Below are 23,513 nucleotides of genomic sequence, written 5' to 3' on the forward strand. Positions count from 1 at the left end.
GGGTTGACCTTAAAACTTTTTGGTCTCAAAGAACGCTTAATTAATCTGATGTGAAGAAAAAATAATAATCGCTTTATTTCTCTGGCAGTCTAATCACAGACCACCCCCTTTTCCCCAGCCTTAGGGGAGGGAGCGTTTAATAACGGTCTGTGTAAACTGATGCCCAGGCCGTAAGAGTTCGCAGGAGCTCTGCTCGAACAAGTTAAAACCAAGCAAAGAGCAAAGGGCGGCCCTCGAAACAAAAAACTGCTCAAACCAGCCAACGCAGAGGATCGCAATGGCTCTGCTGGCGCGGATCCTCAAAGCCCGTCTGAGCCCGGCGCCCGAGCGGGGCCCTTGGCAGCCTCGGCCCACGGACGCCAGGCTCCCGGCGAGGGCGCGGGCCGAGGACAAAGGAGTCGAGCGGCCGGAGGCGCCGCGGGCCGGGGGCCGGGCAGAGGGACCCCGGAGCCTCGCCGCCATGCCGGGGCCCCGGACCCTCGCCAACCTCGTGGAGCTCTTCTGGAAGGACGGCTTCAGCCGCATCCACGAGATCCAGGTAGCTGCGCGCGGGAGACCGGGAGCGCGAGGGGGCTCGCTCCGGCGGGAAGGCGCCGGGGACGAGGCCCGGGGAGGGAGCGCCGGGAAGGGGAACCGGGGAGAGGATCCCGGGAAGGACGCCAGCGAGGGAACCCCAGGAGGGAGCGCCGGGGAGGGGATCCGGGAAGAGGAAACCGGGGAGGGAGCGCCGGGGAGGGGACCCGGGACAGGATCCTGGGGAGGGAGCTCCGGAGAGGGGACCCGGGAGAGGAAACCAGGGAGGGAGCGCCGGGGAGGGGATCCGGGGAGAGGATCCCGGGGAGGGAGAGCCAGAGAGGGGACCCGGGAGAGGATCCCGGGGAGGCAGCGCCGGAGAGGGGATCCGGGGAGAGGAAACCCGGGAGGGAGCGCCGGGGAGGGACCCGGGGAGAGGAAACCGGGGAGGGGTTCCAGGGAGGGAGCGCCGGGGAGGGGGCCCGGGGAGGCACCGGGGAGGGGCGCCGGAGGAGGGGGTCACGGCCAGGGGCCGCCCTGGAGCCGCTGCGCCCCCACGCGCCGTACGCTCCGGCGGGCTGGCCTGCGGAGTCGGGGCGCCGGGAGCCGCCGCCCGGCCTCCCGGGACCGTCCCGAGGGAGACCCGTGAGCAGCGCCTCTCCCGCGGTGGATGACAAGCCCTGCGGGTCTTTACGCGGCCGAGGACAGGTTGCGTATGTTCCTAGTCCTTTTTGTTTGTGTTTTGTAATTGAAAAAAAAAAAAAAAAAAACTAAAAATAACAGCGAGGGGTTCGGAGGCTCCGAGTTATGTGATCGCTAAGTGATGGGAAGACAAACGAAAGTTCGTGAACCTTGGCGTCAAGCCAGGTCTGGGCAGGGACTTAGGAAGAGCCCAACCGGTCCAACAACCCCGTCGGAGTGTTGGGAGCCCGCTCGTTGTACGGTGGCTCATCTTGACCCTGAGTTTTGCCCTTCCCGTGCCCACCTCAAATCGCGTCTTTCATTGCAAGGTGATCCCCACCTTTCAGCGTCGTCAAATCCATTCGCTCCCATTTCCTATGGTAGCTGCTCGCTGCTTGCCTCCGTCATTTTCTCAGGGCTCCCACCCCAGCACCCGCTGTGATTTCTGGGACCTCGTCCAAGAACACCCTCCTTCCCCACTACTCACTTCTTTTTGTTCAGAGCTTACCCTTCAACCTTCAGAAACTTCTCAGAGGAAGCTTTTTGTAACCACCCACCTGGGTTTTGGTCATTCGTTCATACGTTCATTCCCTCAACCCTTAACCTACATGATGGTGCAGAGGCCACAGCTACAGCTGGAGAAGCAGAAACTTACTTCATTGATAGAAAAACAAAACCAAAAACAGTGGGGCAAGAGGAACAATCTTAATTTGACTGAAATTCCAGTTGGCCCCTCCTCTCCATGCCCCACATGAACTCTACACGATTTCTTCCCAAACATGTTTCTGGGGGTCAAAAATGATTTTTTCTGTTCCATGTGGAATCTGAACATAAGCTATCAAGATGATAGTTTTCAAATATGGTAAAAAAAAAAAATTGTTATTTATTTATTGACAAGTTCAATACAGGTTGCTGTAGACTGGAGCATTGGTTGTTTACTAGAGCTGGTTGTTCTAGTAAAACCCTCTCCCCGAGCTCTCCAGGTCACCCCTAAGGCATTTCTAAGGAGGAAGAGAATTATTCTGTTACCTCAAGTCCAGTTTCCTTTCACTCAACTTGTGATCACAGAATGCTGTCTCACAAGGGATTCATCTACAGGGTCCAGGTCTTTCACTTTACATGTGGAAAAGGCCCCAAAGTGTCGGCTGAGTGACTTGCCCACAGTCACATAGCTGGTTAGTGGCAGAGCAGACACAGTGATCAAGGTCGCCAGGTATGACAGAGCAGGAGGGTCCTGCGTTACGTAGCAGCCCTTTACAAGCACCTGTGGAAACTTGGCCAATCAGTTCTTCTCTCTGGACCACAGTTTCCTCCTCTGTGCAGCAGTCTAACAATCCTCACCCATCTCACGGGTTATTGTGAGGTCGTGTGATCAGGGCTGTGGAAGGGCTTTGTAAACTGTAATAATAGCCAATACATAAGAAGAATGAACAGTTCTGGAACTCTTTTCATGTGCCAGACACAGTTTTAAGTCCTCCATGTGAGGTAATCTCTATTATTTCTCCATTTTGCAGGTGAGGAAACTGAGACACAGTGGAACCTAACTTCCCAAGGTCACCCAGCTAGTAAACTGTGAGCTGAGATTCCAACTCCAGAGTCTGTGCTCCAGCTGGCTACACAAACTGAGTCTGTGGCTGACTGTATCATTCCTTGGCCCTCCACCAAAAAGGGCCGTAAACTACCTGTGTCCTTCATCTCTTTCTTTTTGCCCCTTGGTCAGTGGCTCCCTTGTCTGACTGTGCCCATTCAGTAGCTGGATGTGCCTGAGGAGTGGCCCATCTCCCAGTAGTTCCGGTAACAGTCATCCTATCAGAAACCTGGAGAAATACCCTTTTGGGGTCACCTGTTTGTTAGGCAGAGTGATCCCTTGGCACCTGACACAGCCCAGTTGAGTCTGAGTGTCTTCATCTCCAGGCAGCGGGACTTCAACTAGGTCCACAAAGAAGCAAACAGCTTCTGCCTGAGAGCAGAAGAGTGGAGAGATGACAGACCCTCTGGCCTGCCATTTCCGTGGTTGAGAGTTGGGGTGATAAGAAATGTTGGCAGATGCCAAAGAGGGATGTAGTCATTTTCCCCATGCTTAGCCCTGCCTATGTCATGCTTTTTTTTTTTGGCCACACCACACAGCATGCGGGTTATTAGTTCCCTGACCAGGGATCTAACCCATGCCCCCTGCATTGGAAGCATGGATTCTTAACCACTGGACTGCCAGGAAAGTCCCCATGCCTATGTCATGCTGAGCCATGCTGGAGGGTACTTTCTCTCCTTCCTTCTTTAATTATTTAACTGGACTATTTAACCCATTTACATTTATTGTGATTTCTTTTTTTGGTAACAACTTCATTGAGGTATAATTCACATATCATACAATTCTCCCACTTAAAGTATACAACCATCACCACAATCAACTATAGAACATTTTCATAACCTTAAAAAGAAACCCCATATTGTATTCTTTAGCAATCACTCCCCAACCCTCTCATTCCCCCAGCCTTAAGCAACCGCTAATAATTTACTTTCTGTCTTTATAGATTGGCCTATTCTGGACATTTCATATACATGGAATCATATAATGTGGGGTCTTTTTTGTCTGGCTTCTTTCACTGAGCATAATGTTTTCAAGTTCACCCATGTTGTAACATGTATTAGTACCTCATTCCTGTTTATGAACAAATAATATTCCAGTGTGTGGATAGACCACATTTTGTTTACTTATTCATCAGTTGATAGACATTTGGATTGTTGCTACCTTTTGGCTGTTATGTTTTCATTTCTTTGGGTATATATCTAGGCGTGAAATTGCTGTGTCAAATAGTAACTCTGTATTTAACCTTTTGAGGAATTGCTAGACTGTTCTAAAGTGGCTGCACTATTTTATATTCCAGCAACAGTGCAAGAGGGTTTTGATTTCTCCACATCCTTGCCAATACTTGTTATTTTTACCTGTCCTTTTGATTATAAGCATCCTAGTATGTGGGAAGTGATATCTCATTGTGGTTTTGATTTGCATTTCCCTAATGACTTATGACGTTGAGCTTCTTTTGATGTGCTTATTAGACATTTTGATATCTTCTTTGGAGAAATGTCCATTCAAATAATTGCCCAGTTTTTAATTGGGTTATTTGTTGTTGTTGTTTTTTACTGTTGGGTTGTAATAGTTTTTTATATATTCTAGACATAAATCTCTTATCAAATATGTATTTTGCAAATATTTTCTCCATTCTAGGGATTGTCTTTCACTTTCTTTGTAATGTCCTTTGACATCACGCACATTTTAAAATTTTGATGATGTCCAATCATCTGTTTTTTTCTTTTGTTGCTTGTTCTTTTGGTATCATATCTTAAGACGCCATTGCCAAATCTAAGGTCATGAATATTTATCCCTATGTTTTCGTCCAAGAGTTTTGTGGTTTTAGCTCTTGCATTTAGTCTTTGGTCCACTTTAAGGTAGTTTTTGTATGTGGTGTGAGATAAGGGTACAAATTATTTTTTGTTTGTGGCTATCCAATTTTCCCAGCATCTTTTGTTAAAGAGGCTATTCTTTCCCATTTAATTGTCTTGGCACCCTTTTTGAAAATCCATTGACCTTAGATGTATGGGTTTATTTCTGGGGTCTCAATTCTATTCCAATGATTTAGATGTCCATCCTTATGCCAGTAGCACACTGTCTTCATTACTTTTACAGTAACCTTTGAAATAGGGAACTGTGAGTCCTTCAACTTTGTTCTTCTTTTTTAGGATTGTTTTTGCGGTTCTGAATCACTGGAATTCTGATAGGGATTATGTTGAATTTATGGATCAGTTTGAGAAGTATTGCCATCTTAATAATATTAAGTCTTCCATTCCATTGACATGGAATAAATAAATTCCGTTTATGTAGGTCTTTAATTTCTTTCGATGATCTTTTGCAGTTTTCAGAGTGTAAGTTTTACACTTATTGTATTAAATGTATTCCCAAGTATTTTATATGATGCTATTGTAAATGGAATTGCTTTCTTAATTTTATTTTTGGATTGTTCATTGCTCGTGTGTGGAAATACAATTGAATTTTGTATATTGATCTTATATCTGGCAAGCTTACTGAACATGTTTTTTAGCAGATATCTTAGAATTTTCTACACGCCAGATCACGTCACATGTGAACAGAGACAGCTTTACTTCTCCCTTTCCAATCTGGGTGCCTTTCCTTTCATTTCTCTGCTGGGGGCATTTTTACAGGTTTATTACAGATTTCCTGCAGGGAGCTTTCTTCACAGGGCAGGCTGGACGGCTGCTGAGTGTCTGAATGAAAGGGTCAGGCAGACCCTGTTTGACTCAGGACAGCCAAGACCCTGCAGTTCATCTACATCCACATTCCTCTCACATTGCTTCACACAGCTAAGGTTTTTTTAAACACACATCTTTAAAGAACTAAGAAAACTTCTATGAATATGATTAATGATGTGAAAATATGTTTACCTCAGGAATACTTAAAGCAACCACTCTTTTTTTGTTTTAATTAATATTTATTGGAGTAGAGTTGATTTACCTTGTTGGGTTAGTTTCTGCTGTACAGCGAAGTGAATCAGTTATACATATACATACATCCACTCGTTTTTAGATTCTGTTCCCATGTAGGTCGTTACAGAGCACTGAGTAGAGTTCCCTGTGCTAGACAGTAGGTCCTTATTAGTTATCTAGTGTGTATATGTCAATCCCAATCCCTCAGTTTATCCCTGCCCCCTCCTCTCCCCCTTGGTAACTGTAAGTAAAGTGGCCACTCTGATTCAGTTCTGCATAATGCAGAGCTTCCCTCTGCCCCAGTTTTCTGCTCCCCTAACATCCAGGAATGTCCGTGTCAAAGGTATATCATATCTGTGTATTTTTTTCCTTTTTTGATTTCTCCATGGTTTTGCAGCAGAAACACACACGGGAATATGGAAAAATCTTCAAGTCTCACTTTGGTCCTCAGTTTGTAGTATCTGTTGCAGACCGAGACCTGGTGGCTCAGGTGCTCCGGGCAGAGGGGGCCGTGCCCCAGAGAGCCAACATGGGGTCCTGGCAGGAGTACCGAGACTTACGGGGCAGATCCACCGGGCTCATCTCCGCGTGAGTATGTGAGGCCAGGCTGAGACATAAGCAGGAGTGGGGAGCCCAGGGACGCCCCCCCTCCCTGAACGCTGGGCTCCTAAAAACAGCTATTAATAAGGCACAGAACTCCCAGTGGAATAGTATCAAAAGAGCCTCACGTGTAATCTCCCCAAATCTCCTAAAACCCTCTGGGAAGAGATTTGGTGGCAGGGACAAGGTGGGGAGCCCACTAGCCGAGTGATGGAGAGGAGCCGTTTTTCAAGGAACACTTTGTGGCTTTAGGTGTCCTTTCGGTGACCACTGAGGGGGCTGAAGCTCACAGAGCCCCTCTGTGGACAGGGGTGAGGGTGGTGAGCTGTTTTAGGAGACCTCCAGGAGGGGCTACGAACTTCAGCATTGATCGCCACGTGATGATGTTCCTGCCTTATAACAGACTATGGTTATTATACACCTTTGTGTCTTCCAAGAGTGAATCGGGACAGCCTCAGGTAGGGAGGAGAAAACAGAGCATCTGCAGATCCCCTGGTCCAAATCCCTTTGGTTTAGAAATTCTATCTTTGGCTCTTTTGATATACATGTCCTTACACAGGAACTGGGGAGTAATACCATCGCTCCCCTCTCTTTGCAGTGTCTGTCCTGTCTTCATCCCATTTGGACTGGCAGATCTTGTTGACTCTTTATTGCTGGGAAATTTTTGCAGAGATACTCTGAATTCCTTCCTAGAATATCACTATAAGTAAGACTATTTGGAATTCACTTTATTCTAGGGAGGGTGAACAGTGGCTCAAGATGAGAAGTGTGTTGAGACAAAGAATTCTGAAACCGAAAGATGTGGCCATTTTTGCAGGAGAAATCAACCAAGTTATTGCTGATTTAATTAAAAGAATCTACTTCCTCAAGAGCCAGGCAGAAGATGGGGAGACTGTGACCAACATCAATGACCTTTTCTTCAAATATTCAATGGAAGGTAGGTGAACTCAGAAGGTGGGGAAGATGGAAGAATGGACATTTTACCAAAATATGGTTCTTATCACTCACTGAGCATCTCCTGTGTCCCAGACAATGTGCTAAGCCCCATACATACGTACATGTAATTGTCACAGTGCTCATGGAACCAGGTTGACTGACACTGTTTTACAAATGGGGGAACTGAAAAACTAACCCCCATTTTTAGTGGCAGAAACTTAGTTTCAAATTGACGTCTCTCTAACTCAAGAACCATGCTCCTAATTACTACACATTTTGTTTTAACATAGTTTTAAAAGCAACAGGAGTCTAGAGGGCAGGTACCACAATCATTCTAACTTTTAAAATCCATGTTAGATGGGTAGCACATTCCCATGGCTCAAAAATCAAACCCAAAAAGTACTCATGGAAAAGTCTCCCTCTCTCCTGACCCAGCTAGGCCACCAGCTTCTTCAAGGGATATTTTATGTACATACAAAGAAATATGAGTGTGAGTATTCTTTTTACTTAAAAAAAAATCGATAGCATACCAAACATTTTTTCTGTACCTGGGTTTTTGGAGAATTCTATTCGCTTTCCCATTTTTATTTTTATTTATTTATTTATGGCTGCATTGAGCATGCCATGTGGAACTTCCCTGACCAGGGATGGAACCCGTGCCCCCTGCAGTGGAGGCACGGAGTCTTAACCACTGGACCACCAGGGAAGTCCAGATTTCCCTTTTAAAAAAAAAAAGTTTCTTCAAATTTAAGTTTTAAGTTAACTTTTTAAAGTTCTGGTATTAATGCTCTCTAAAAATAGTAACAAAATCAACAGAGAAGTGAGTTGTAAACACACTGAAAAATCCTCCCCATCCCTGGTTCACAGAGGCCCTTTCCTCTGCCCCCTTAGCTCGTCCTGGGGCTCCCCGAAGTGTGGCCAGGAGGAGCCACCTTTCAACTCCCCAAAGTTGGGCAACTGGCTGAAAGGTTGGGCGTTTTGCCTTGTGGGTCTTGAATAGACTGTTGAGCTGAGGGCGCACTGAGGCAGAGGGTGCGTCAGCATTGAACCCACAGCGCCCTGGGGGTCAGGACCTGGTAGAGAAAACCTCAGGGGTAGGCACCTGGATCACTTCTTTTTTTAATTTTTATTTTTTTGGCTGCACTGCGAGGCTTGTGGGATCTTAGTTCCCCGACCAGGGATGGAACCCAGGCCCCCTGCAGAGTGGAAGCGAGGAGTCCTAACCACTGGACCGCCAGGGAAGTCCCTGGACCACTTTTGAAAGTTACATTTATGGCCAGGTATCGTATATTGATGCTGTGAATGATCTAGAAGAAGAAGAAGAAGGGTTGTAACCTCTCTCCCGCGCAGGAGTGGCCACCATTCTTTACGAGAGTCGTCTGGGCTGCCTGGAGAACAGCGTCCCGCAGGCGACGATGGACTACATCGAGGCCCTGGAGCTCATGTTCTGCACGTTCAAGACGTCCATGTACGCTGGTGCCATCCCTAGGTGGCTCCGCCCGCTCATCCCCAAACCCTGGCGGGAATTCTGCAGGTCCTGGGATGGACTCTTCAAATTCAGTAAGAGAAGAGTCAGGGCACCTTTTGTAGAATCAGATGGACCTGACTTTCCTCCTAGTTGTGTATCTAACACTCACGCAGACAGTGGGTATTACAGTAGGGGATTCCCCAATGGAGTTACGTGCTATTTTGACTCAAGAACTTTTAGATTGGTTTCTCGAATGAGCAAAAAGCACGTGGGTTGTGACCACAAGTAATGTGACAGATTTCTCACTTTTTAAAAAAAATGAATTTATTTATTTAATTTATTTATTATTTTTGGCTGCATTGGGTCTTTGTTGCTGCGCGTGGGCTTTCTCTAGTTGTGGCGAATGGGGGCTACTCTTTGTTGTGGTGCACAGGCTTCTCCTTGTGGTGGCTTCTCTTGTTGTGGAACATGGGCTCTAGGCACGCGGGCTCAATAGTTGTGGCACGTGGGCTCAGTAGTTGTGGCACAGGGCTCAGTAGTTGTGGCATGCGGGCTCAACAGTTGTGGTTCACAGGCTCTAGAGTGCAGGCTCCGTAGTTGTGGTGCACGGGCTTAGTTGCTCTGCGGCATGTGGGATATTCCCGGACCAGGGCTCGAACTAGTGTCCCCTGCATTGTCGGGTGGATTCTTAACCACTGCGCCTCCAGCGAAGCCCTGAAGAGACGATTCTTAACCAAAACTTCTTTCAAAAGAAACACTGTTTTCAAACAGGCCAAATTCACGTTGACAACAAGCTGAGGGACATACAGTGCCAAATGGACCGAGGGGAGAGAGCGAGAGGGGGCCTGCTCACGTACCTCTTCCTCAGCCAGGAGCTGACACGGGAGGAAATCTACGCCAACATGACCGAGATGCTGCTGGCTGGCGTGGACACGGTGAGCTCTCAGCTTTCCTTTCTTCTCAGCAGAGCACAGTTAAAGCTGGGGGCCTTTCCGAGGAATCCGACAGATGGCAGATACTTTAAGGGGACCATGCTTGTTTGTACTAGCTGAATGTCTGCTTCACTCCTGAGGGTCTCCAGGAGAAAACTCGACCTTTTTTCTTTTCTTTAATATAAATAAAGGTGCACGATGAATTCTGTAAATAACATAACCCAATTCTATTACCACACACACAAAGTAGCAATATGTTTTAAAGTTTAAAATCATTCCTGATTTGCAAACATTTCTCCATTGTTTCATAATATCAGAAATGAAGGGACTTCCCTGGCGGTCCAGTGGTTAAGACTTCGCCTTTCAGTGCAGCGGGTGCGGGCTCGATCCCTGGTCGAGGAGCTAAGATCCCCCATGCCTTGCGGCCAAAAATCCAAAACATAAAACAGAAGCAGGAGTGTAGCAAATTCAATAAAGACTTTAAAAATAGTCCACATCAAAAAAATCTTAAAAAACAAAAAAGAAATGAAAAGGGCACAGACATTAAAAACCCTCTTACTTATCATTCAAAATATTCCGGGCTAGGGAGAACTTCCCAGTTCATTTGATAAAGTCGGCATAACTTCAAAACCTGCTAAAGAAAGCATAAAGAAAGAAAAGTTTAATAAGCAGTTTGACTTATGAATATGTACATATATCAATTTTAAATCCTAGTGAATAGATTCAGTTAGTGTAGCAGATGAATCATACACTATGACCAACGAGGGCTCAATATCAGAATGAAACAAAGCATTGCCCATGGATTTGGAGGGAATTCCATACCCTATTACTAAGTGAGAAATGAAGATGCAGAAAAGCATGTATATCCTGTGTTCCCGTTAGTAAAACAGTGGCCCCCGTCCCATCTGTCCGCGTGCACGTGTGTATCGCTAAGTGATTGCTGGACGTGTAGGAAAGTATGGAGCCTGCACCCTGGATGGTTAACATGGGTTCCTGGGCTGGGGCGGGGCTGGTACAGGGGTGTGGAATCCAAGTTCCTTCCAAAAACTTATGTATAATCTGATACCTTTACTCAAGTATAAAAAATGGTATATTTGTGGGTATATGTCCAGAAAAAGTTTAAAATTTGCTAAAAGAAAGTGGTGAAATAAGAAGAAGAAGGGCCAGGCTTTTGGCAATTGGTGGAAGAAAAGTCAGTTGAGTGAAATAATAAGATTAAGACAGTAAATTTGGTGATTTACTGTGTCTCCAACGCACATCTGTAAGCACCCTTCTGTTCACACAGAATCCTCTGAGGTAGGTGTTACTGTCTTCATTTAACAGGTGGGAAAATGAAACAGCTAAGCTTGCCTCAAGGTTTTTCCTTCACAGGAGTGCTTCCCGGACTTGAGGAAAGCACCAATCTCCTTTTTAGAGGTAGACAAAAACCCCACGGTTGACATTTTATTATGAAGCCACTTAAACATGTAAAAGCAAAAAACTTCACATTAAGTCATTATTCTTATGGATCATCTTCAACAATAAAGCAAAAAGTATATAAATTAAATACAAACGAATCAATGCGGACAATGCAAGCGATGAAAGTTCTGATTAACCGTGTGAATGTGACGGTGTGGGTTTGCTTGAGTGGAGAAGCAATGATGGAATGAACGGCCTTGGATCTAAGCTGATTCAGATGCATGCTACTGTTGCCCCCTGGTGGTAACTAAGAGCATCACCGTGAGACGGAGAGCAGCGAGGACTCGTTCCTACGTGAAGGGAACATCTTGAAACTTCACGCTCATTTTCTAAAATGTTATTTTAAAAAGCCAACTTCATTGAAGCATAATTTATGCACGATAGGCTGCATCCATTTAAACGGTACAATTCGATACAGATTGTTGACTGATACAGGAGAAGCACAGATGCAATCATTTTTGAAACCAGCGCTGCAGTTAAGATCCTGGATGTTGCTACAACCTCTGCAAGTTCCTCACCCCCATTTCAGTTCATCCCTCCCATAACCCCTCCCCCCCCAGCAACCGCCTTCTGACACTGTGTCATAACAGTTTGCAGTTGTCTAGAAATCAGTTTGCATTTTTCTAGAAATTTATATAAATGGAATTATACGGTATGTATTTTGTGTCTGACTTCCTTCACTCAGCAAAATGATTTTGAAATTCATGGATGTTGTTGCCTGTAAAAGTAGTTTATTCTTTTTTATTACCGGACAGTATTCCATTGTATGGCTATACCACATTTGGTTTTTCCATGAATATGTGATTTTAATAGAAATTTTCTGTTCTCTTCATAGGAAGCATCTAAATTATTTCCTTATCATTTATAAGGAAGAACTTGCACATTACATTGTATATTACAAGAGAGCTTGCCCTCTAAAAATATATAATATCGATTAGAGGGAAATAACATCAATATGGCCTACTTAAGTTAGATTTTTTTTAGATGAAAGAAAGGGCACTTATACTGTGGAATTTCCTTGTTTTACAAGACAGTGAACTACAGTCACATAGGTAATAGTATTGATTTTAGTGAAAATCTTGGAATCTAGGGTATAAAATAGAATTATTTATTCTCAATAACCAGAAATGTAATTCTTCAGTTTAGGAAGTGGTATAAACAATGATACTGCTTTGTGCAAATGCCATTCAATCCTTATATGGTGCTTTGCTTGATAAGTGCATGGGAACAATGATGGACCAGTAATAGTCCTGTGACCACCACCTCCCGTCCCCCTCTCCCCCATCTTTTCTAGATTAGGGCAACCAGAGCAGCCCTTGCCCAGCCATGGGCCTGCAGGATGCAGTTCTCAGGCTGACGGGCAGCCTCAGGTCCTTTCTAGCAAAACTCAGGTGACCCTTGTAGAGAAGGTCGAAGAAAGTTCTAGACACAACTTCCAGGCTTAACCAGCGTTCCTACGTGCTCTCAAACTCCATGGAAGAAGAGGCAGATTGCTCTTCAATGATTTTTTAAAGTTCCAAAATAATTTTTCCTGTGGCTCTTCATTGAAAGAGCGCTTGAATCCCATCGTTGATGTTACTTTCCAAAAGTCTCTGTCAGTTTTTTTCCAGGAGGAGTTAAGGGAGATCATCTTTTGCTTCAGTAAGACATAAAATGCTCCGATGGACTTCTATGGGCGTGGCTTTGCACCTGCGCTTATTCTCCCACGACTTCACGTCCGATGCTGCCTGCGCCTGAAATCCTTGATTTTACTCACCCACGTGCCTGTGTCTGCCGGTTTCTTTATTAGACATCGTTCACGTTGTCCTGGGCAGTGTATCTCCTCGCGAGGCACCCGGAAGTGCAGCAGACCCTGTACCGGGAGATAGTGAGGAATTTGGGGGAAAGGCATGTTCCCACGGCTGCAGACGTCCCCAAAGTCCCACTCGTCCGAGCTCTGCTTAAGGAAACCTTGAGGTAAAAGGCTCACCAAAATTCATGTCAAAAACCGTGTCCGTTAAGTCTCTGATTCTTTATCGCAATGAATGTGCTTTTGACTTAAAAACTGGGTCCTAAACCAATACTCCAGAGACCCTCGGTGGCAGAAATGTTTAGGAAGGAGGGACTCATGACCATTTTATTTCCTCTCTGCCCTCGACAGAGCAGCAGAAAGGCTATTCTGTTTTACAGTTAGAAATATTCATTTCTTCATAAAGATCTTTAGAGCCATCCTCGAACTTTGTCCTCACTCTAGACATTTGTTTCGTCGTTTCCCAGTGTGTTCCTCTGGGGATAAAGCAGAACAGGACTGACTGTCAGGAAAATGTTCTGGGCTGACTGGCCAGTTACTAGACGTGCTTACTGTGTTCCTCGTGTGAATGTCTAGTCAAGGTGGAGACACCAAGTAGTGAGGCTTGTTTACTTCCGGACAGGACTTTACTGACCCTGGGAAACGCCGGAGCATGAGGGATACGGGTGGTCTTGGGCAGGCTTGGGTGGGAGGTGGGATTAGGTGACTAGTGAAGGTTCTTCCTCCTGTGAGGCTCAGGATCGTGACCACAGCATTCCTCTGTGGAGGAAATGCCGTGACACGGAGCAAAGGTTATTTACAGAGCACACACTAAAATAATGCTTTTAAACCTGACTCGATAATGATATTTCAAGTTGGCTTGCATCTTCCATCTTCAGCATGCTGTTTAATCTCAAAAAAAAAAAAAAAAAAAAAAAAAAAAAAGAAGAGAGGGAGAAAGAAAGAAAAAAGCCAGCTGTGTGTTAACTGGTATTTGTCAATTAAAATTTATTCAGTTGGGCTTCCCTGGTGGCGCAGTGGTTGAGAGTCTGCCTGCCGATGCAGGGGACGCGGGTTCGTGCCCCAGTCCGGGAGGATCCCACATGCCGCAGAGTGGCTGGGCCTGTGAGCCATGGCTGCTGAGCCTGCGCGTCCGGAGCCTATGCTCCGCAACGGGAGAGGCCACGGCAGTGAGAGGCCCGTGTACGGCAAAAAAAAAAAAAAAAAGTTTATTCAGAGTTTTCGTAGGATCACTTCCCAGAGAATCCAAAAACTGATGTAGCATTTCTCAGAATCTATTTCTTGGAGCCCTGAGTCCTATGAACTATTCCTTGATAAAGGGGTCCCATGCTTGCATAGATTTCAGAAATTCAGCATTATTCCTCTTGGGACTTGCCCGGTGGTGCAGTGGTTGAGAATCCGCCTGCCAATGCAGGGGACATGGGTTCGATCCCTGGTTGGGGAAGATCCCACATGCCGTGGAGCAACTGAGCCCGTGTGCCACAACTACTGGAGCCCGCACGCCTAGAGCCCGTGCTCCGCAACAAGAGAAGCCACCACAATGAGAAGCCCACGCGCTGCAACAAAGACCCAACACAGCCAATAAGTAAATAAATAAATTTATTAAAAAAAAAAAAGAATTATTCCTCTTGGGAGCACAGTAGCATTTTAAAGGCTTTGCTTTGTGTTCTATAAATTTTTTTGACTGTGAGGCCCCAGAATGCTTCCCGGGCAAAGCTAGGGAGCCCATGAAGATCCTTGCAAGATTTCCTGGTTGAAACTGTACCATGTGTTACTTTTTAGAAAATGAAAATGGCAATATATCCAGACTTTTAAATGTTTAGTAACATATTTTGAAAGTCACCGCTGCCTTCCCGTCCCCGTTGGCTCTTTCTAGGCTGTTTCCAGTGCTGCCGGGGAATGGCCGGGTCACCCAGGAAGACCTGGTTGTTGGCGGGTATCTGATTCCCAGAGGCGTGAGTTTGGCGGACGTGGCGGGGCTGGGCTGAGCAGGGGCGGTTGGATTGGAAATTTGCTTCCACGTTTCGGATGTCCCTGTACCTAAGCAAATATCTGTAGATGTCCTTTTCTTCTGCATATATTTTTATGATGAAGATGGGGCTTTACGAGCAAGGAGATGTGGATTGTGTGACGCTGCTCTGGCAGAAACAAAGGCAGATACTTCTGTAGCTCGCAGGCCTATTCAACCCTCCCTCCCCACCCCCACCCCCACCCCCACCCCCACCCCTGCCGGAGGCCCCATGGAAGCAGCAGTTCCCTCCAGGGAGAGTTTCTGAAGGACTTGAATTGCCTTCTCTGTGGCTGCATTGATGTTCATTCCGGGTAGGGTGTGACTTGAAGGGGGACCTGCCATCCTGGGTCTGCATGGCCTCTTGGGCCCTTACATGACTCCTCCTGGCCCGAAGCATCTCTGGAGGGTCGGTCCAGCTGGGGCTGTGGCCTCTGCTCTGCTTTCCCTTGATTAAGTTCTTTATTACTTTTCTGGTGAAAACGGTTTGCTCAGACCCAGCTGGCCCTCTGCCACTATGCCACCTCCTACGAGGATGAGAACTTCCCTCGGGCCAAGGAGTTCCGGCCTGAGCGCTGGCTGAGGCCAGGAAACCTGCGCAGGGTTGACAATTTCGGGTCCATCCCGTTTGGCTACGGGGCTCGAAGCTGCATCGGGCGGAGGATTGCAGAATTGGAGATCCACCTCCTTGTGATTCAGGTAGGCCCTGCGGGCTAGGCTTCATCCAGGTGACTGGCTGGGCTCGGTTGCTGGATCAAGACTTAGGTGAAAACAAGGAAACAGGATTTTGAAAACTTTCAGAGCTTCCTGTTAAATCTCTTTTATGTGTTAAAATGCCTCCCCTCCCCCTGCAGTAGCCACCTCTAGCCCCATGGCCACCTGCCTTGTTCCTTTCTTCCTTGGAGTCACATGGGCAGAACTGGGATGTGTGTGTGTGTGTGTGTGTGTGTGTGTGTGTGTGTGTGTGTGTGTGTGTGTAGCAGGGGTGGGTGGTTACAGGAGCCCAAGCACTCCCACAGGGGTTCTGCAGAAAGGCTAGTGGAAGGTGTCCAGCAAGCGGCCCTCAAACATTATGGACCATCCCGTCACCAGGAGCCCCTCGAAATCAGGTTCCTGGGCCCCGACCACAGAGAGAATCACTTGGTGGGTCTGGGGTGGGGCTCTGGGCGATTCTGATGTCAGTGGTCTAAGGAAGTGCGCGTGGTGGGGCACGGGGGATCTCTACTTCTGCTGGTGGCTGCGTCTGCTGTTCCAGCCCCGGCCTCCCAGGCCTCCTTCCTTCAGAGCTTGTCACTGTCACCGTCACCATGGAGGGAGTCACGCTCACCCCCTGCCGCCCCCTCAGCACCTCGTTTTCTGTGAATCAGCCTTTTAAGCAGGGAGGTGGCTCTCAAGCTTGTTTGGGTTTTGAAACATCAGGAAGGCTTGGTTTTGGTGAGAGAATACCTTCCATGCAAATCTCTAAATGCTCAAGTGTTTACTTCTGCGCTTGTCCAGTATCTGAGCTCAGGCTGCGGCAGGAACTAAATAATGTCTGAAGGAAATTTCATGAAAGAAAAGCCCGCAGTAGAGAAAATTCTATCCATTAGCCTTTCCTGCAGATTTGGGGAGCCTGCCATGGAAAACCTAGGCCCAAGTTTCGGGAGCTATGACTCCAGGCTTTGGAAGCACGAGGGGATGACCTGGGGACCCATCTCCCCATTTCACCGATGAGGAAGCTGAGGCTCAGGGAGTTGGAGCCACTTGCCACGGTTGCCGCGTGGCAGGTGCAGGGCACGAGGCACGTGTCCTGTCTCCTGCCTGCATTTCCCCTCATGTTACCGAGGTGTTTCCTGCAGGCCGGCAGAGCCCAGGGCAGAGCACTCAGGGGTTGGGACCTTTACGGACGATGGCATCAGAGAGCGTTAGGGATGGGGAAGCCTGGTCGGCCTGTGGGGGATTGTGGGCATGGGAGGCAGGCTAGGAGGGCTGGAGGAGGTGAAGGGCCACGGCCAGGGAGGTGGGTGTGGAAGGGGGCGAGGAGGACACCAGCTGGGCCCACCTGGCTCTGGTGGGAAAGCTCCGGGGACCTGGTGAGACCAGCAGAAGTGGGTGCCGGCCTGTCCCTCGGTCGTCCCACCTCTGTGGGCACACGGGTGGCTGCAGTCCTCCAAGGCGAGAGGTGTCCCTTCCAGGGCAGCTGTCCCGGGCAGCGGTGGGCCCTATGGACGCTGGCCAGGCCCAGTCATGCCCAAGGTGAGAGGCATCTCCGTGTGGAGGATGGACTCCAACCCCAGCTCTGCCAGTTTGTGGTTCCGACACTGCTGAGCATGTTTCCTCATCCACAAAATGGGCCAAATACCTGCCTTTTGGGTGTGTGAGGAATAAGAATAGTCTAAGCAGAGTCTGTGTTGTCTGCACACCTGCTCTCGGTGTCTGCTCACGGGGACTGTGTTTGGGAAGGTCCTGGCTCCATCAGTGCTGCTGTGTGTTCCACAACCATGTCTCTGACGGGCAGCCTTTCGGGGGGGCTGACTGCTTCCTGGATGCTTCCCGCTTCTGATGGCCTGGACAACCATAGCGGATGCTGAGGGCATGAGGGCACAGATGGTGGAGTGGGAAAAGGGTCAGAAACTGGGTGTTTGGTGGTGGTGATGGGGGTTTTCTTTGTTTGCTACTGTAACATACACGGGTACCTGCCACAGTTCTTGCTTCAAGAGCCCTCATTTCTACTTGTGCAAGTATAGAGGGGGGACATCATTGTTTGTAATTGCCAAGAGGAAAAAAGAAGAAACAGAAGGCACAAATAAACAGTACTAGGAATGAGAAAGGAGACATAGCTACAAATGCAGTTGATTTTTTTTTAAATCAAGAAAATACTGCAAACAGCTTTTTTACCAATACATCTGAAGACTTAGATAAAATGTACAATTTACTAGAAAAGGTGTAAATTACCCAAATGGACTCAAAAGAAAGAGAACAGACCTTGAATACATTGAGTCGGTAGTAAAAATATCTACCACCAAATGTTCCAGACCTAGACAGTTTTATTGGCAAGTTTTATCAAACCTCCAATGAACGGGTGATCATCATCTTACACAAACAGAAAATAGGAAAAGGAAGCCTTGTTTTTATGAGACTTGTATAACCTTGAGAGTCACAACCCAGAATGGATAAAATAAGAAAGAAAAACTACAGGCCAATCTGATTTATGAACAAAGATGAAAAATACCTTAAATGAAAAATTGGCAAGCCAAATCCAGCAATGTATGGACCAGAAATGCACCGTCACCAAATCAGGTTTGTTCAGGAATGCAAGGATGGCCCACCTCAAGACAGAATTCACCACAATGACAAATTAAGGGAGAAAAACTTTATGACCCTCTCCCAAAATAATTGATAAAATTCAACACCCATTCATGAAGAAACTCTCTTAGCACACCTGTAATGGAAGGGCTTTCCTTAAGCAAATAAAGAGTGTCTATCCCAACAAAACAGCGACTTATGCCTGTGGCCTATGGGAAGGGAAGGTTTGGCTTTAATGTTGCAATATTAATGTGTTTCCTTGAAAATAGGAACAAGACATTCATATTGCACGGGGAGTGGTTAGAGGATACACCCTTGCTCCTTGGGAACTGGAGACTTGAGGTGGCAGGGGGGTCTTGTTTTTTGGCTTTTACATCTCCTGTGTAGTTTTCATTTTTCAATGAGCATGTACTGCCACTCAGAAAGGAAAAAGGCCCTGTGGGATGTTGGCCATGGAGTGAGGAGACCTGTGTGTGATTCTTTCCTCTGCCACATGGGAACGCGCGAGCAGTCCTGTGAGGTCAGAACAAAGGGTCAGAGATTAGATGTTGAGGTGAAGGCATCTCGATGCCAGAATGTTCTAGAATTGCCTAAATACAGGTCATTCAGCTTGGCTCTCTAACAATGACAAAGTAATGATTTTAGCCTGTGTCTTCAGTGCAGCCCTGCTCCCTGCCTGACCTCCACCCCCGGAGCCCCAGCTCACCCAGAGGACCCATCAGTGGGTCTTGCTGCTTTACCTGGGAGACCAGGCTGGAGAGTCAGGGTGGGCTGGGGCGTTTGCATCCCATGTGACAATATAGGTTCTCCAGCACTGATGCTCTCTTAGGAGGTTGGAGCAGGGGAGGGATGAATGGCCGGTCTGCTACCCTGCACCGTCCCCACCGGCCCTTGAGCAAGGCCCTGCCTCCCCTCCAGGAACCAGTGTAGTTTGACAGAGGTCCTTAGAGCAGGTTGCCTTTTGGGAGATTAGTGCTTGAGGCTGACAGATACTTAAGCGTTCTTTAAAACGTCCCAGTTTCACCCTGAGAGGTAGGGCTGCTTCTCCTTTTGAACTGCAGAAGTGAGAAATGGAATCAAAGGTGCAAATGAAGAATAGTTAAATTAAAGACAGTAATGGATAAAGTCTGACGGCTGTGCCCCTGCTGTGTCCGTACCACCACTGAAGTGACTGCAGACTCCAAACCAGCAGGAACCCTGGAATTTCACTTGGTTCCTCTTTCCTCCTTGCTCCTTTGATTCCTTCTTTTTCCAGACCTACAGCGGAAGTAACACAGTTAGAACTTTGAACTAGCTAATAAAGTGTAAGTCATTTGAACATCTGTTACTGAACAAAGTTCATGTGCCCGACGCGCAGTGAGGCCAAACAAACCAACACGTCCGAGTTTCAAGCAGAGAAAGGTTTATTGCAGGGCCAAGCAAGGACATGGGTGGCTTATGCCCCCCAAACCCCGAACTCCTTGATGGTTTGTGGGGAGAAGCTTTTACAGGCAAAATTTGGGGTAAGGGCTGCAGGGCTGATTGGTTGGTGGTGAGGTAACAAGGCGGGGCTCCAGGAATCTTGTGCTCATCCTGAAGTTACCATCCTCCACCTGGTGGGGGGACCTTAGTTCTGCAGAAGTGCTCAAAGATACTGTAACGTATATCTCTTGAGGAGGAACCAGAACCCAGCCCCAAGCCTGCACTGTTGTTTCTTAACTGCTCCTCCCTTGTTTCTGCATCCCCTCCCTTCCCTAGTTAGTAACTGCTCGAGTCCCCTCTTTGGAACTCAGGGAAGGTCAAGGAAGTCATATGAAGCCTGTTTCCTCCAGCAAGAAATGGGGACATGGAAAGGTTTTTGTGCCCAGGAGCCCCACAGGGTCCTGCTCAGTTTAAATTCTGATTGCGTATCTTTGTCCCATGGGCCTTGTTGCTCAGTGGGCATGCTGGGCTCCTGTATAGGACCTGACACCCTGTTTCCCACATCTCTCATTCCCTCATCTCCCTGTAGCCGGGGCTGTCACAGGAGTATGGGCACTCCAGCAGTGCTGTGAATTTTCTGCTTCCCAATTTTGAAGTCCTTCTCTCTCTTTCTCTTTCTTAGTTGCTTCAACGTTTTGAGATCAAAATATCTCCTTGGACTAAAACTGTTCATGCAAAAACCCATGGGCTTCTGATGCCAGGGGAGCCCATCCACGTGCGTTTTGTTAACAGAAAGTGAGCTTGGCGTTTTCACCCAGCTGCCAGACCGACACACACCAGGTGTTCGTGGGCCACGGATGATGGTGGGGGAGAAAAGGATCCCTTCTGGGGGCTGTCTTGGTTATAAATTGGCCTCCCGGCTTCTGGGAGACTTTGAAATCTTTATGCAAAGTAATGTGAGAAGATTGCTTTACTTTTGCATACCAGAGTTGCCTTTTCTTTTTTTTTTTTTTGGAGAAACAGCTGTTGCGAAGCCAGTGGCACTGAATTCTCATGCCTCATATGGTGTCTTACCCTTGGACTCACTATTCACTTACCCATAGTCTCCTCTGCATTTGGGCCAGGAAATGTTGGCATACATATAGATTCAGTGCTTGAATATACCTTCTCTAATACTGCATCCGGGACTGCCTGTTAGGATACAATTCCAACTTCTTGTTTTTAATTTGAAGAGGAAACATTAAGAGACCTCTGTAGAACAGACCTGTGGTTGCCAGGGGGGAGGGGAGGTGAGGGAGGGAAGGATTGGGAGTTCGGAATTAGCTCTATAGCACAGGGAACTATATTCAATATCCTGTGATAAACCATAATGGAAAAGAATATGAAAAAGAATGTATATATGTATAACTGAATCACTTTGTTACATAGCAGAAATTATCACAACACTGTAAATGAACTACAATAAAATAAATTAGAAAAAATAAAAAGGAATGCCTCTCTAATACCATAATTACGGGAAGAAAACACCCAGGCGACACCAAGCCCCAGATTTAGATCCTGCAGCAGGGCTCCGAATTAAAAGGACCATATTCTTATTTTTTTCTCCAAACTAATATTTCTTTTTCTAGTCATAGCTCCTAAAGAAGTTGAATATTAGTTTTTTGGTTTGAAAGAAATAATCAATACGAAATAAAACACCTGGGGAAGTCAAGAATAATCAGATTTTCTGACCGAATCTAAGTACTCAGCAGATGTATAAGAACTGAAAATCTGAGCACGTGACATTTCATTGCCTACATTGAGAAAAATGAATTAAACAGACACTGTAGAAAACAGTGTAACTTTAGAACATTTTTATTTCAAGGAAAAATAAATATGTAAATGGACATTCTCTAGACAAAATCATATTTTTATCTTCATAGTCTTATTTTAAATATCCAAACTGGAAATGTGATCCAGGTGTTGGCGCTGACAGAAGGCTCTGACTGAATGCCTCGGGTGCCTAGGAGCCTTTCAATGTTCTGTTGCTCAGCTCATGCCACCTGTTGGTCGCTAGTAAAAAACACAATTTTATAACATTCTCTCTGTGCCTTCATGCTTGAGACCTCCTAGTCTCAATTCCATAAGTCTCTTTACATAATCCTTACCCTCAAATCACTTTCCTACGAATATGTACCATAAATCTTTCTTCCCCTCTTTAGTTGGTCATTCTGCAAAGTAATCCTTAAATAATATAGAAATAGTATCAATTTCACATACCATTTTTGTTTGAGTATATAAAGTGCGATGACAGAATAACTTTAGTGCGAGTGCTGTAAAAATATGTAGAGTTAAATATGAAATTATGTCATGAACTGAAAAAATGTTGGATTCCTTTGAGTTAGCAGTATATATATTAAATTTTATAAACTAGATACAGTTTTATTCTGTTGGAGACTGAAATTTAAAAATACTGAGACACCAGGAAACTTGAGGTGAACTCTTATTCTACAAGGTGACCCTCTAGTGATGTGTGGCCCTGCCCAGGGATGGGCACAGACAGGTGGGTCGCACCTGTGCCCACCTCTTGGTCTCCACAGACAGAGAGAGAGGCAGCCAGACCTTAGGAGCCTCCTGGTGTGACCAGCGGGACGTGCATGGCACCAACTGTGAAGCATTCTTGCCAAAGAAAGTGAAATCGAATCAGTTAAGTCTCTAGATCCACCAGTTTATGGGAAATACAGGGTATAGAGGGGCATGTTAAAATTGCATGTGGATGCAATCAGCAAAATCCAGCCCACAGCAAAGTCTACAGGACAAATAACTTATTTCCCCAACAAATAAGTGACAAGAAAAAAGAAAAAGAAGAAGGGGGAACTGTTATAGATTAAGAGATTTACAGGATAATTAGGGAAATTTGAACAATGTGTATTTGATGATATTAAGGGATTATTGTTACATATTGTTGTTTACATTAACAAGAGAGATCTTATCTTTTGGAGGTCTTCCTTAAAGATATAAATATGCAATGTTTATGGATGGAATGTTATGATATCTTGGATTTGCTTTAAAATAACCCAGCTTGCTGTGGAGGGTGGGTGATGTGTGTGTGTGTTGGGGGGTGGGGGGCTGGGGGAGGAAAAGATGAACCAAGATTGGCCCGATGTTGATAAGTGTAGAAGCTGGGTGATGGGTACCTGGAGGATTCAGGCCTCCATTCTCTGCTTTGTGTCCATGTGAATGTTTCCATAATAAAAAGTGTCTTCAAAAACCAAAGACTTGATTGACTAATAATCTCATAGTTCATTTCTTTTTCAAACTGTTTACAAACCAGCAAAACTGACTGTAAATTAGGTTCTTCAGGGAGCTATACCTTCTCTTTCAATAATGGTTAGAAACCATCGATTTAACTACCTAAAGTACAATTGTTGTGCTCAGATTTGAGTGACCTGCCAGACAGGGGTCAGCTAGCCCTCGTAGCTGAGAAGCCAAGGCAGGGCACAATTCCAGGGGTGTTAGTAAGGAAAGGGGAGCAGGGCTAGGTGCTGCCACCAGGGAGGGGTGAAATTGGTAAAAACTGTTAGGTAGCTAGTCAGACATGAGCGGGTGCTGCCCCATCCTGGAGGGGGTCATCTCTCCCGACCCCCCACTGGTAATCAGAGCACGGCCAGAGATCCTCCCTCTTCCAGTCAAGGACCACCGCTGAGTTTCCAGGCTTATCTGGACTAAGCAGGATAAAATCGCCAACACAGGTTGGTGCAGGGGCACCAAGACCTAAAAAGTGACTCAAAGTAACCCAGGGTCCATTATGCCGTATTTATAATAAATTAGCATTGCGTTTTTTGCCCCGCCCCTTCCCCCATGCTTTTCGCTTGGGTGCTTCTCGGTGGTAAGCACCTGCGCAGTAAGAGAAACGTCATATAACCTAAAACTGTCAATCAACTTGTCAGTCAAATGACGTAG

General features: G+C 46.4%; 1 protein-coding gene across 5 annotated transcripts; it reads left to right on the forward strand.

Annotated features, from left to right (window-relative positions):
- The first annotated feature begins 220 nt into the window (after positions 1–220).
- On the forward strand, positions 221–22,826 carry LOC101269815 (cytochrome P450 27C1). Of its 5 annotated transcripts, none has more exons than XM_033400139.2 (9): positions 221–538; positions 6,165–6,282; positions 7,112–7,231; positions 8,581–8,790; positions 9,470–9,633; positions 12,878–13,044; positions 14,754–14,832; positions 15,381–15,584; positions 20,254–22,826. In XM_033400139.2, the coding sequence occupies exons 1-9, from the start codon at positions 278–280 to the stop codon at positions 20,368–20,370; spliced, it is 1,440 nt and encodes a 479-aa protein (XP_033256030.1). In that variant the 5' UTR covers positions 221–277; the 3' UTR covers positions 20,371–22,826. The 5 variants fall into 5 exon arrangements, with proteins under 5 accessions (XP_033256030.1, XP_033256029.1, XP_049568131.1 ...); XM_033400138.2 differs by having other exon boundaries at positions 225–538; positions 6,092–6,282; positions 7,032–7,231; XM_049712174.1 differs by having other exon boundaries at positions 403–538; positions 2,709–6,282; positions 7,032–7,231.
- Positions 22,827–23,513: the final 687 nt, after the last annotated feature.

This window comes from Orcinus orca, chromosome 7 (genome assembly GCF_937001465.1).
Source record: "Orcinus orca chromosome 7, mOrcOrc1.1, whole genome shotgun sequence".
Taxonomy (NCBI): Eukaryota; Metazoa; Chordata; class Mammalia; order Artiodactyla; family Delphinidae; genus Orcinus; species Orcinus orca.

What these genes read in the sequence shown, in the direction of transcription:
- LOC101269815 (XM_033400138.2), top strand. Translation starts at nt 278, where the DNA reads ATGGCTCTGCTGGCGCGGATCCTCAAAGCCCGTCTGAGCCCGGCGCCC. An exon ending in GCCGCATCCACGAGATCCAG is followed by an intron (nt 539 to 6,091) that starts GTAGCTGCGCGC and finishes ATGGTTTTGCAG; the next exon opens with CAGAAACACACACGGGAATA. An exon ending in TGCTGGCTGGCGTGGACACG is followed by an intron (nt 9,634 to 12,877) that starts GTGAGCTCTCAG and finishes TTTCTTTATTAG; the next exon opens with ACATCGTTCACGTTGTCCTG.